This window comes from Melanerpes formicivorus, unplaced genomic scaffold (assembly GCF_026170545.1).
Source record: "Melanerpes formicivorus ecotype bairdi unplaced genomic scaffold, bMelFor1.0.p_v2 SCAF_84, whole genome shotgun sequence".
Classification (NCBI taxonomy): domain Eukaryota; kingdom Metazoa; phylum Chordata; class Aves; order Piciformes; family Picidae; genus Melanerpes; species Melanerpes formicivorus.
The window spans coordinates 1863148-1877386 of record NW_027142436.1 but is presented as its reverse complement, the minus strand read 5'-3'; the positions used below and the strand labels follow the sequence as shown (position 1 = coordinate 1877386).

At 47.6% G+C, this 14239-nt stretch overlaps 1 protein-coding gene across 6 annotated transcripts in view; it reads left to right on the top strand.

The window, feature by feature from the left end:
* Positions 1–963: 963 nt before the first annotated feature.
* The window catches only part of UBR2 (ubiquitin protein ligase E3 component n-recognin 2), an 87841-nt gene continuing 74565 nt past the window's right edge, over positions 964–14239 (top strand). For all 6 annotated transcript variants that reach the window (XM_068165106.1, XM_068165104.1, XM_068165101.1 and 3 more), the window contains exons 1-4: positions 964–1118; positions 8262–8521; positions 11320–11398; positions 12612–12725. In XM_068165106.1, the coding sequence (XP_068021207.1) occupies positions 1041–1118; positions 8262–8521; positions 11320–11398; positions 12612–12725 (531 nt within the window). In that variant the 5' untranslated portion in view covers positions 964–1040. The remainder of the gene's footprint in view (positions 1119–8261; positions 8522–11319; positions 11399–12611; positions 12726–14239) is intronic.

Below are 14239 nucleotides of genomic sequence, written 5' to 3'. Positions count from 1 at the left end.
TTGCTGGAGGAGGCTCCTGCAGGGTGGGTCCTTACCTCTGTGAAGGCGGACAGAGAGGGAGAGGTGGAAGTACTGAGTTTGTGCAAGACACTTAGATCTACACAGAAGTTCCCAGTAAGCTCTGGAAGTGTGAAGCCCATGGAACGTGCAGGTGCTTAGGTGCCATGTGGCCGTACACACGAAGTCAGACGTGTCTGCTGGGGTTTTTTGGCCCAACTGCAGCGACCGTGGAGCAGCACCGACGCACAGAGGAGCCTGTGGCTACCACAGCGGCACAGCAGGCTCCTTGAAAGGCCGGGCAAGCAGCAGAGCCTGTGCTAACTAAAATGAGTTACAGGAGATGACTGCTTGTCGGTGGTGACCTGGAGGTTTACCTGAATTAGTGAGGCTGAGCTATGACACTACAGCTTGGCTCATGTGTGGCCCCAACAGGAGCCAGGGCTGGAGGAGTGCCCAGCAGAAGGACTTACAGCGTGTGCTGCTCAGTAGCATTTGCCTTAAAGCCCTAGTTGCCAGATTTACATAATTTACCTAGGACCTTCGTGTTTCCCACCCACGCTGGGCGCTGAGAGGGCCTCCCGGGACGCGCTTGCTGCTGGCTGTCCCGCAGGCCCGCTCACCACCCGGGCCCGCCAGGGACCAGAGGGCTCCGGCCGCGTGCGCCGCCTGACTGCCAGCCGGACCGAAGCTGGCCCCTGCCGCGCGCATCGCTCCGCACTGCCGGAGGCCAAAACGTCAAACCGCCGCCTGCCGGTGTCCGCGGCTTGGAGTGCCGAGCCTCCGGCCCTCCCCGGCCCCGGCCTGGGCCTTCGCAACGTCCCGCACCTCAGCCTCGGGCACCGGCCGCCGCCTCCGGCTAGGGGCGGCGCGTGGGGCCAAGACTACAGCTCCCATCAGGCCCCGCGGGCGGAGCGGCGCCTCGGGCGGTGACGTGCCGGGCGGAGGCGGAGCGGAAGTGGTTTCCCCGGGCCGCACGGGCCCGGTTCCGGGTGTCTCTGCCTGCCTCGGCGGCGGCGGCGGTGCGGGGACTGCGTTCGAAGATGGCGGCGGAATTGGAGGCGGAGGTGCAGGCCATTGACAGGAGCCTGATGGAGTGCTCTGCCGAGGAGATCGCCGTGGTGAGGCAGCGGGGCTGCGGCGGAAGGGCGAGAAGTGCTTGGGGGAGGAAGGAGCGAGGGCGGCGAGGCCGGCGGGCGGCAGTGGCCTGCCCGGCCGGCGGGGTAGGCGCGAGGACGAGGCGCCGTTCTTATATCCGGGGCGAGGCTGTGCCCGGGGGCGGGGTGCTAGCAGGCTCTCCGTGCAGGGGTGTCGCTGCCAGAGCCGGTTATTGATGGCACCCCCGGCTGGCGGCGGTGCCCCTTCCTGGCTTTAGCCTGCTGTTGTCGCCCGCTCCGCTGTTGCAGTATCCGAGATCGGTGGCAGCGAGCAGCCAGCTTTTCCTGTTGTTCTGGCTGGCGCAGGTGGCTCACCAGCCAGGCGCCTAGACGCGGTCAGCCCCTGCCGAGGGCGGCCGCGGTTCCTCCTCGGAGCTGGCGGCGCAAACGCCGGCGACAGGGAGGAGGCAAGCAGCAGAGAAGTTCAGTTCTCCTACTTAGTTTGCAGCCTTTTCACATCTCTCTGCTGGCAGTCATCATGCATGGACGTCAGGAGTTCCCCTCCCCTCCTCCACTGTATGTCCCCAGATAGGCTTTGTAGTGTTGAATCTCCCTGAGGAGGTTCTCCCTTCCTCCCTGGTGTTTGGTATGCGGTCCTGGCCAAAGCTTGCGCGTTAGGAGCATAAGAATGGGACGTCTGTAGAGTGAGTAAAGTCAATGTGATACTTGAAATAATTGACTTCTGTTTATCTGGTTTTTTTCCTGCTTTTTTTGAGGAGTAGTAGAAAGGGAAGTGAGCTCTGGCATAGGTGCCAGGCATTTGTGCATTTGAGGAACTGGGTAGATATGGTAAAATGCTGGGAGTGCTCTCATGCCCGTCTGTAGGATGAGACCTTGACTAGCCAGCTGGCTGTGTGTATCTCAGTGAGAACCACACTGGCTGCTTTCCAAAAGAAAATAAAAGACGATGTTATGACTTAGATAATCCTCAGGTTATGCTGGTTATACCTACAGTGCAGGCACAAAGGTATCATTAGATGGGCAGATTGGCATAGTTAGCTGTATCCTAACTAGTTCAGCTCCAGGATTAGCCTTCCCTCCCTTCAACAGCAAACCCAGTAATTCCATCAAACATTTAATAAAGCAGCCCAAGCTGAGCCCAGACTACTTTGGCTGTGTGAGTAGCAATTGGGTTTTTTTGGGTCATATCATAGCCAAACCAAAGGCAGATGTGCAGCAAGTGGAACACATTTGGGAACTCCCTGTAAGTACAAGTGCCATCTTAAATTTAGTTAATTCTTCCTCATTGTTATCCTCTGTCATCACCAACACCAGCTGCATTTCAGAGATCTGTCACTTCCAAATCAACAATGTGCTACCCACTGGATGCTGGTGGTACTGCCTGATTGCATAGGTAAAGAGTGTTGTAGCATTGTTTTTCTCCCTCCTTGGATGGTAGCATTACTGTGCTGGTAGCCCAATATTGATAAAACAAATACCAGTCCAAAGCAGTTGTTACATCACTTTAAACCTCAGTTCCTCATAACAACAAACTTAGGGATAGATTTCCAGAGGCCAACGATCAAAACAATGAAATAACTGTATCAGAACAGGAGCCTGCAGTGCAAATACTCATTTACATCATTAAGACAATTATAAATGGCACTGTTTAGCTTTTGGAATGCTGAACTGAGTTTGTTCCATGGCTTACTTGTGTTGTGTATTTTGTTTCCTTGGAGTCTCTTACTTGGATGTGGATTTAGTAGAAACCCTGATGGACCATTAGGTGTTTAGAATAGAATAGAATAAACCAGCTTGGAAGAGACCTTCAAGATCATCGTGTCCAACCTATCATCCAACCAACTAAACCATGGCACCAAGAACCCCATCAAGTCTCCTCCAGTGATGGTGACTCCACCACCTCCCCAGGCAGCCCATCCCAATGGGCAATCACTCTCTCTGTGTAAAACTTCCTCCTAACCTCCAGCCTAAACCTCCCCTGGCGCAGCCTGAGACTGTGTCCTCTTGTTCTGGTGCTGGCTGCCTGGGAGAAGAGACCAACCTCTGCCTGTCTACAACCTCCCTTCAGGTAGTTGTAGAGAGCAATGAGGTCACCCCTGAGTCTCCTCCTCTCCAGGCTAAGCAACCCCCGCTCCCTCAGCCTCTCCTCACAGGGCTGTGTTCCAAACCCTTCACCAACTTTGTTGCCCGTCTCTGGACTCGTTCCAGCAAGTCAACCTCCTTCCTAAACTGAGGGGCCCAGAAATATTATTTGATGAGATTTTTTTTTTTCCCAAAGCAGCCAAAAATGGCTGCAGGAGAGTGAGTCTGAGAGGGGAGGAAGTGAGCAGGAACACACTTTCCTTTTGAATGAAAACCTCTATTGGCTTAGTAGAACATTAGTTTATCTTATGTGTGATTTCAGATCAGAAGATAGATAAATATGAAGGGGGAGCTTGCCTAAACACAAAGTGCTTTTGTTAAAGAACAAATTCCAAAGCTTTAAATAGTCTTGCTGCAGTTCATAGCCTCCTGGGTAGCCATTTAGAAGGGCAGTGCAACATGTGTATGCATTTGTATGGATTTCTAGCAACAGTTTTACACACACAGCAGCGCTGTGAGTTGCCCTAGGGGTGCCTCTGAGTGATGGGTTGCCCTGTCCTAAGCAGCCTGAAGAACAGAGTAGAATTAACCAGGTTGGAAAAGACCTTTGAGATCATTGAGTCCAACCTATCACCCAACACCATCTAGTTCCTTCTGGTATTCCTTCAGCCAGCATCTGATTGTCAATACTGCATGCACAATGATGTGTCTAGAACTGGTTCCACAAAGAGGCTAAGGTGCAATGGGTTTTGGTGTTGCCACACCTAACTGGCAGGCAGCTACTCCCAGAATTTTGGGGATGGGAAAGCTGTTTGCTTGAGGAGCAAGGATTTTCTCTGGCTAGGTATTTGTCTGAGCTTGTAGTGTGCCTAACATGCCCTGTGTGTTTTCTAGGACTTAGTGATGTACCACCAAATTAAAAGGTTGACATTAAGTTGTTTAGGTGGGTTGGATTGGTTGGTGGGTTGGACATGATGATCTTGAAGGTCTCTTCCAACCTGGTCTGTTCTCTTCTGTTCTCTTCTGTTCTCTTCTGTTCTCTTCTGTTCTCTTCTGTTCTCTTCTGTTCTCTTCTGTTCTCTTCTGTTCTCTTCTGTTCTCTTCTGTTCTCTTCTGTTCTCTTCTGTTCTCTTCTGTTCTCTTCTGTTCTCTTCTGTTCTCTTCTGTTCTCTTCTGTTCTCTTCTGTTCTCTTCTGTTCTCTTCTGTTCTCTTCTGTTCTCTTCTGTTCTCTTCTGTTCTCTTCTGTTCTCTTCTGTTCTCTAAGGTACTTTGCTGAGAAAAATGCAGCTGTGATAACTAATGCATGTCCTAGAAAATAATCTCAAAAGGTTCTTATTGAGTGAAGAGTGAAGAGACTCAGTCAGTTCCACTGTGACTGGGTCAGCTCCTGGCAGTAGTAGATACTTGGCCCAAATGATTGAAGGGCAAGAGGGAAAGTGAAAACTTTGCTTCTTTCCATTTCTGTGTGGATTCTTCAAATCCTGCTGTGAAGGGGGGCATTATCTGTGAACTTCTATGGCTTTTTTGGGGCATCCTTTTCCTATGGACTTCCTTAGGAAAAAAACCTGGTCTCTGACCATCAAAGCTGGAAAATACAGAAAGATTTAGTAGATAGCTTATGACTTTAAGCAGTAAACTTAGAGGAGAAGTGAGGAGAGCAGAATCCAAGGGCAGGAGATTGAACACATCCAAGTGCCAGGTTCTGCACATTGGCAACAACAACCCCATGCAGTGCTACAGGCTGGGGTCAGAGTGGCTGAGAGCAGCCAGGCAGGGAGGGACCTGGGGGTGCTGGTTGATGGTAGGCTGAACATGAGCCTGCAGTGTGCCCAGGCAGCCAAGGGGGCCAGTGGCATCCTGGCCTGCATCAGGAACAGTGTGGCCAGCAGGAGCAGGGAGGTCATTCTGCCCCTGTACACTGCACTGGTTAGGCCACACCTTGAGTCCTGTGTCCAGTTCTGGGCCCCTCAGTTTAGGAAGGAGGTTGACTTGCTGGAGTGTGTCCAGAGAAGGGCAAAAAAGTTGGTGAGGGGCTTGGGACACAGCCCTGTGAGGAGAGGCTGAGGGAGCTGGGGTTGCTTAGCCTGGAGGAGACTCAGGGGTGACCTTATTGCTCTCTACAACTACCTGAAGGGGGGTTGTAGACAGGCAGAGGTTGGTCTCTTCTCCCAGGCAACCAACACCAGAACAAGAGGACACAGTCTCAGGCTGCACCAGGGGAGGTTTAGGCTGGATGTTAGGAAGAAGTTCTACACAGAGAGAGTGATTGCCCATTGGAATGGGCTGCCTGGGGAGGTGGTGGAGTCACCATCACTGGAGGTGTTCAGGAGGAGACTTGATGGGGTGGTTGGTGCCATGGGTTAGTTGATTAGGTGGTGTTGGATGATAGGTTGGATGTGATGATCTTGAAGGTCTCTTCCAACCTGGTTTATTCTGTTCTGTTCTATATTATTCTAAGAGCTGTGCTGACAAGTTGGTTATTTTACTAGGAAGTTCTGCTTTAGAAAACATATTCCTGTAGTAGTACAGCGTTGTGGGTTTGTGTTGGTTTGGGTTGGTTGGTCGGTTTGGGGTGGGTTTGTTTTTAAGAGGACAAAGATGCTGTCATTCTCAAACAGCACAAATGCTTTGAGCTTGCATGTCTGTATCCTGAAGAACTTACTACAACTGTGCTGTCTCAAACATAAATTCTTTGGAGTATGTCATGAATGATTTAGAGTAACCCAGGCTGTTACATTTGATTGCCAAGCCAGTTTGGTTTGGAATAATTAATTCTGGGGCTTCATGTACAGTTTTAGGTTGGTTTTTCATTTCTCTTGAAGCTGCCAAGGGGGATCTGGTTGTCATATTTACAATGAGAGATAGCATACTCAGGCTGTTTATGTAACACAGGGTTTAATCAATGCACTCTTGCACTATGTGCCTTCTCCCATTTGTTTGTTATAAAAACCTTGCAGCCTTAATTTGCAGCATAAACCTTTACAAAACTGTAATACACAAGACATAAATAAAACAAACATTGCCCCTAGAGGAGTTAGTTATTTACTCTGTGTGTGTACAGAGGGAGGAAAACCCTAGAAAGAGCTGTGAGGTTTTCCAGTGGCCAGGGGAGGGTTAGGCTGGACATGAGGAAATACTGCTTCACTGAAAGGGCAGTGGTGGAGTCACCATCCCTGGGGGTGTTCAGATGTGTGGACCTGGCACTTAGTGACATGATTCAGTGTTGACCCTTAAGTGCTGAGTCAAAAGTTGGCCTGGATGATCCTTGAGGTCTCTTCAACCAGACATAGAATAGAATAAACCAGGTTGGAAGAGACCTTCAAGATCATTGTGTCCAACCTATCATCCAACACCACCTAATCAGCTAACCCATGGCACCAAGCACCCCATCAAGTCTCCTCCTGAACACCTCCACGGATGGTGACTCCACCGCCTCCCCAGGCAGCCCATTCCAATGGGCAATCACTCTCTCTGTGTAGAACTTCCTCCTAACATCCAGCCTAAACCTCCCCTGATGCGGCCTGAGACTGTGTCCTCTTGTTCTGGTGCTGGTTGCCTGGGAGAAGAGACCAACCTCTGCCTGTCTACAACCTCCCTTCAGGTAGTTGTAGAGAGCAATAAGGTCTCCCCTGAGCCTCCTCTTCTCCAGGCTAAGCAACCCCAGCTCCCTCAGCCTCTCCTCACAGGGCTGTGCTCCAAGCCCCTCCCCAGCTTTGTTGCCCTTCTCTGGACACCTTCCAGCAAGTCAACCTCCTTCCTAAACTGAGGGCCCAATGTATCCTGTGATAGTAGGTTCAGTAGTTTGGTGGCTTTAAAAAACTGTGTCAGCATTGTTTGTTACAGTTGATGGAGTAAGAGAATTGTGGTGGGCTGACCCTGGCTGGACACCAGGTGCCCACCAAAGCTGCTCTATCATTTCTTTCCTCAGTTGGACAAAGCAGAGAAAATGTAGCAGAAGACTTGTGAGTCAAGATAAGGATGGGCAGACCTCATTCACCAGCTACCACCATGGGCAAAACAGCCTTGGGGGAGAATAATTGATTACCAATCAAGTCAGAGAAGGATAATGAGAAATAAAGCCAAATCTCCAGAACACATTTCCCCTCCCTCCCCCCTGCCTTCTTCAGGGTATAGCTTCACTCCTGATTTTCTCTACCTCCTCCCCACAGCAGGCAGAGGGAATGGGGGTTGCAGTCAGTTCATCACATGTCTGTGCTGCTCCTTCCTCCTCTGGGGGAAGACTCCTTGAACTGTTCCCTGCTTCCATGTGAGGCCCCTCCTATGTAAGACAGCCCTGTCAACTTCTCCAATGTGGGTCTTTCCCCTGGGCTACTGTTCCTCATAGACTGCTCCAGTGTGTGTCCCTTCCACAGGGCCACCGTTCCTGCCAACAGCTGTGCTCCAGGGTGGGCTCCTCTCTCCATTGAGCCATCCTTGTAGTCCATCACTCCCCAAACCTTGCCATGCCAGTGCAAGAATCCATGGATCTAGCATCATACTTGAAAGAGTAATTCAGATAAGCTATTTTGGTGTTAGGAGGAAACAAAATCCCCTCATTTTCCTACGTAGTTCATTGAATGTAAGTAAGAGAGTGTTACCTAATGCTGTGTTGGCCGTTCTCCTTGTGCTTTTTGTCTTTGTCTGATCCTTGCCAACTCCAGGCTTCCACTGCTCCTCTGTGTCCCCAGCTGTCAGCTTCAGTCTGCACTCTGAACAAATGCAATCAGCATATTCTAAGCCTTGTCCTAAAAATCACTGGTTGTGCATCCCAGAGGAGAAGGTTCAAGAATTCAGCCTCTTAACTTGTGTTTTGTCATAAAGAATTTTGTAGGGCAAAAGGATCAAATGTGCAGGCAGGAAAAGAAATCACTCCTTTCCTAATGTCTGCCTTCTGTGATCATCTGGATTTGACTCTTAGAAGGAAGCATGACTTCATAGTGTTGCAATGTAATTTGGGCTTCTGGTTTGGAAATAGCCATTTGGAAACAGCCACCTTGGTGGCTCGAACTTGGGTGGCTTTTATTAATTAACAGTTTGCATTCTCCTTCCTTTTCCTTCCAAAGAAATGGCTGCAGGCAAGTGACCTTCAGAAAGAAGTATACCAGCATCTGGCCTATTATGTACCAAAAATCTACTGCAGGGGCCCTAACCCTGCCCCACAAAGAGAAGACATGCTGGCCCAACAGGTTCTGCTGGGGCCGATGGAGTGGTACCTGTGTGGCGAGGATCCTGCGTTTGGCTTCCCAAAGCTGGAGCAAGCCAACAAACCTTCCCACCTCTGTGGCCGTGTTTTCAAAGTGGGAGAGCCTACATATTCCTGCAGGTAATTCAGTTATGAAGTATTTATAATCTGTCTGTGAAGTTGGGGGTCATTCTGCAGTGAGAAGATCCTGCCCTAGTGAAAAATTAGTGACCCAGATACAGATCTCTCTTTTTGTTTCTTAACTAACCTTGCAGTGTTTCATGGCTGCTGGCACCAGGGGGAGGGGGAAAGGAAGGCTTTAGATTTGGAAATGGAAAATGAGTGATTACTATAACACAGAGTGATTGCTGTGCAAAAGAAATGCAAGAGCAAAAAAAGATTGGCATGAACCATCAGTATGATTGGAGAGTTTTGGTTAGAAGTGAGCAGGCAGGTGAATGGGGATGTAATTGAGGTGTTCAGTGTCAGCTTCTGGTGCTGATCCTGGATTTTAGACCTCTCTCCATGACCTGTTAAATCTCTTGGATGCTGAAACAGGCATGTCAGCTTCTTCTTCATCCCTATCTCTATATCTCTCTAAAAATACCATTTTGCTTGGGAGAGGACAGTGAGTTGCTAACCAATTGCCAGTGTTCAAGAGGGGATTGGACGTGGCGCTCGGTGCCATGGTCTGGTCATGAGGTCTGTGGTGATAGGTTGGTCTTGATGACCTTTGAGGTCACTTCCAACCTTGGTGATACTGTGATATTTAAAAAAATCCTTAATTTTAAGACAGGGCATTGTGAGCAGTATATTCATTATCTTCTCTTTCCTTAACCATCTGTAGTCCAAGTTTAATTTGTATGTTCTCTGTCACAGCTTCTTAATTTTTATGGGTTCTACCACGCTCTGACACTTGAATGCTTGGTGGAGTGACAGAGGGAGGAAATGTCTGTCTTGTTGCAAGGGTTTATTTGCCTGGGTTTCCATCCCATTTATTTACAAGGAGAGAATGATTGTTGAGAATTTGACTCTCTAGTGCTCTCTTTTTCTAGAAGTAATGTATCATAGTATCAGTTAGGGTTGGAAGGGAGCACAAGGATCATCTAGTTCCAACCCCACTGCCATGGGCAGGGACATCCCACACTAGAGCAGCCTGGCCAGAGCCTCATCCAGCCTGGGCTTAAACACCTCCAGGGACAGGGCCTCGACCACCTCCCTGGACAACCCATTCCAGGGCTTCACCACTCTCATGGGGAAGAACTTCCTCCTCCCCTCCAGCCTGAATCTCCCCACCTCCAGCTTCATAATGTTACCTCATTGGCTTTATTGGCTGATACTGAACTCAGCAAGCTTCCTCTACTGCACTTTGTTTGAATGATCAGTTACAGTAGGTAGTTTTGGAAGTGTTTTGAGAGCTCCTCTCTTGAGAGGGATGAGATGAAACTGGTGGATACTTTAAATACTTTGAACCAGTAAGAAAACTCCCATCTAATTGTGGCTTTCCAGTGTCTGAAGGGGGCTACAGGAAGGCTGGGGAAGGACTTCTCAGGATCTCAGGTAGTGATAGGACTAGGGGGAATGGAATGAAGCTGGAGGTGGGGAGATTCAGGCTAGATGTGAGGAGGAGGTTCTTCCCCTGCAAGTGCAAGTGCACACTGAGAGCTCCTGTTGAGCTTCTTGTCCACCAGCACCCCCAAGTCTCTCTCTTCAGGGCTGCTTTCCAGCCAGTCACTGCCCAGCCTGGATTTGTGCCTGGGATTGCCTCGACCCAGATGCAGGACCCTGCTCTACTCAGTTCTGTAGGCACATTGTTCCAACAGGTGGCTTTGGACTATTTACTTACTTTGTAATGAACAACAGCAGCAAAAAGCCATAAGCATAAGTTACTCTCTCAGAAGAGCTTTGTGTGACTTTTTTGCCTTGGTATTTTCATCTTTAGTAGCCCCTCTGGAGCAAATGGTATTTTATGCATAGTGAGTCAAGGTTGCCTGATTATCTTCAGTGGTTTAATTCATTTGGTGAAGTGAAATTAAGGGAATTCTCACTAGTGACATTCCATAGGCTCTCTGGTGTTTCCTCTTGAAAAACATCAGATATTTCTCAGCATTATTGCCTTGATAGTGATCATAAGACATTCATTCTCATGGTACTTATTTTTCCATTGCAAAACCTGACTCTTAATCCTGAGATGCCTCCAAGTGGGTTGCCTTGCCTAGGTTTATGTGTTTGTGTTGTTTCTCAGGGAGGCAGTTAAATGTAACTGCATAATTGTCTCAGTCATTTGTTTAGCACTTTTCCTAGAAATACTACTGCTCTCTAATTGTCATGGGTTGAGTTTTAGTCTGGTGCCATTCATCCCATCCTGCCTAGCAGTGCTCACAGACAGGGCTTTATTACAGGCTCTGATCTCCTGGCTGAGGAAATTTGTCTTCGACCTCTGCAGTCAGCTTGTAGGACTGCATCTAAAGGCAGAGGCTTAATCTAACCTGTTGTGTGTTTTCTTTGCAGTGTCCAGTGGGAAAAAAGTCTTCTCTGATTGCTGGAGATCATTAATACTTGCACTCTGTACCCGGGAGAACTTGCTTGTTTACCTGTCTGTACTGTGTTCTGTAATTCATCTGTTTGCTTATGCACTTGTCTAACCTCTTGGAGGCGGTGCCTGTACTGCCCAAATACAAATGCTGTCCAAACAACCTTGTAAAGCCTCTTCTGGTTAGAAAGCAGACTTTTTGAAGTCTGTTTTTCTTCATTTGTTTCCACCTTACTGGAAGCCATCCCTTTCCTCTTTCAGGGTACCACAGACATTAGGCAGAAGGTTCATATGGGTGAGACTTCAAAACCACCTGTTGTAAAATCTGTAATGAAAGACAGACTGACTTGTTTAATGCTTTTTCTTCCCCCTCTCCCCCTCCCCTCTGTTTTGTTGCTGTTTTCAGAGACTGTGCAGTTGACCCAACTTGTGTGTTATGCATGGAGTGCTTTCTTGGCAGTATCCACAGAGAGCACCGATACAGGGTTAGTAACACTGCTGGAATGTGTGAGCCGCTCACTAATGTGCGTGAAACTCCTTCGTTAAAGTCTAAGAGTGTATCCATAACTTCACAGTGTTGGATCAACACAAAGCTTGGCACTATTTCTGTAGAAATCCTCACAGAAATGAGGGTGCTGGTCTACATTCTGAAATTCTGAAAGTTACCACTTGAAAACATCAAGTAATTAATTTTTCTGCACAGCAGTTCATCTCACAAACAGGAGACTGTGATGTTTAACACATGTGCTTGAGTGACTGTCACAGCATCAGCTTTTGCCTTGCCTTGACCTTGAGTTTGATTGTTTTTAAAGTGGCATTGAAAAACCTTTGTTAAGAAACCCCTTTTATTTGAGACTCACTTCCTTTAAAGGCCTGAGATATCAGACCCTGTACAGCAGCTGGGTTTTTGTTTGTTCTTGAAGCTCAAATGGAAGACTAGGACTGTAGATCCTGTTTACTTTAGTAATATATATTGCTACTACTAGTGCAGATTAGTTCAGGAAAAACCCTACAAACAGAATCAAGGAGCCCTTGGAGTGCTTTTAAACTAAGAAGCTAAGAGAAAACTGCTGTAGCAGCCTTCTTGTAAATCTGGATTCTATGAATCAAGTTAATAGCTGGGGTTGCAAAAAGAGTTTTACTACACTGATTGATTTGAGATGGTCCTGGCTTTAAAATAAGTTTTATTGAGTCAGTATAAATTACATCTTTACAGTTTGCAGACTTTTTTTTTCCCCCTGTGCTTACTAAGATTTATCTGAGCTGTTTCAAGTTTTGTTTGTAAACACATTCTGCTGTAAAGAGCACGTTTTTCACTCACTGTGTGATAGTGCCACGTGAAATGCTTGAGCTTTGTTCAGGTGACAAATGTGAGAATTTGAAGTGAGAGGGATGGCACTGCAAAGAGATTCAGAGAGATTGGAAAGCAGGGAGAGCCCACAGCCTGCAGGTGGGGCAAACTGGGGGTGTTGGAAGGTTTTTATTTCCTTGTTTTTTGGCAAAGATAGATTAATTAGATAAGCTTTCAGCCTCCATGGAAACAGACATGGCTTCACTGCTGTTTTAGCATGGTACAAGCTGAAGCTGTCAGGTATTGTGACTGTGGGTTTGTGGTTTTAGCTGGGACTTCTCAGCTCTTGATGGGCATGTATGTATGTGTGTATTTACATGAGCTGTTTTGATCTTCAATAATTTTAGATGACAACATCAGGTGGAGGAGGTTTCTGTGACTGTGGTGATACAGAAGCTTGGAAAGAAGGTCCTTACTGTCAGAAGCATGAACTTAACACTTCAGAGACTGCAGAAGAAGAGGTAACAGCAATTGAGGCATTGTGTTTCAAAACACTGTTGTGTATAGCTGCCTTTTCTTAACCTGCTAGATGATGTGTGAGATTCTGTAGTTTTGATTATTGCTAACATTTCTACTATCTTTGCTCTTGTAGTGCTAAATTGCTCGTGCCTTTGGAGTGCCAATTGTGTACTGTCATAGAATCATAGAGTCAATAAGGTTGGAAAAGACCTCAGAGATCATCAAGTCCAACCTGTCACCCAACACCTCCTGACTAACTAAACCATGGCTTCAAGTGCCACATCCAATCCCCTCTTGAACACCTCCAGGGATGGTGTCCCAGGAGCAACATCCCTAAGTATCTGTTTCTTATTGTCCACTATATGAAACTTGAGGGCTTTGGAAGAAGCAAGCAAAGCATCCACCACAGCAAACAACATGGCTGGAGATCTCTTACAACCATCAGCATCCTCCTAAGGTGTAGAGAGCAGCTTCTCTGCCACTCAGTTCTTGGCTTTTGCATCCTACTACTGATGTGGCAGTGGCTCACACGAGCTCCTACACAGCCATCAGGACAGCGCTGAGCAAGCAGATCCTGATGCCCCCCCATTTATCACATTACCTGTGCAAGTTAGGCCAGCCTGCAGCCCCTGACTGTTACAGATGTGAACATGATAGATATTTTGTTACTGAGATGTGTCTAGAAGTAGGGATAGGGAAGTGTGTAATTGACTCTAGGAAGTATGTGTTTTGAATAAAGACTGGAAAGGAGTGCACTTGTTCAAGATGCTACTCCTGTAATTCTTGGCCAGTTGTCCACTACACCAGTACACAGCAATTTTAGGATGTTGGCTGCTAGTTTTTGGGTAGGACAGAAGGGAGCTGTCATGACTGAGGAGTTCTGGGCAGAGTAGCTTTCAAAAGTGTTACTGAAACAGGGAGAAACTTCATCTGCTGGTGCTTAGATGAAAATATGTCATCTTGTGAGCAAACCATAGACAACTGGGGGGCAATTGTTCCAAACTGGAGCAGGGGGAATTTAGGTTGGACATCAGGAGGAAGCTTTTTACAATGAGGGTGGTAAGATACTGGAACAGGTTGCCCAGGGATTAGTTGAGGCTCTGTCTCTGGAGACATTGAAGATCAGACTTGATGTGGCCCTGAGCAGCCTGCTCTGGTTGGAGGTGTCCTGCTGACTGCAGGTAGGTTGGACAAGATGATCTTTGCAGGTCCCTTCCAATCTGATACAGTCTGTGAGCTGCCTCTCATGATGTATGTGTGTACATATATATATATTAAAGTAAATTCATGTGAGGTTATTTTTAGGCTTCTATGCCATATGTGTGAGAGGGGATGAAATTTAATAGTAATATTGGACTGACAGTGTGCCACACAAAGTGTTCTAATTTAGGGAGCTATTTAGAATGACATTTTCTACTTGAAGGCTTCATTTTGTGCATTCCTGGGTGCCTCTGCAGCTCCAGTTCTATTTCTTTGTTTTCTCTGAGTTACTCTGAAAGGTAGAGGGAGTCTGCCA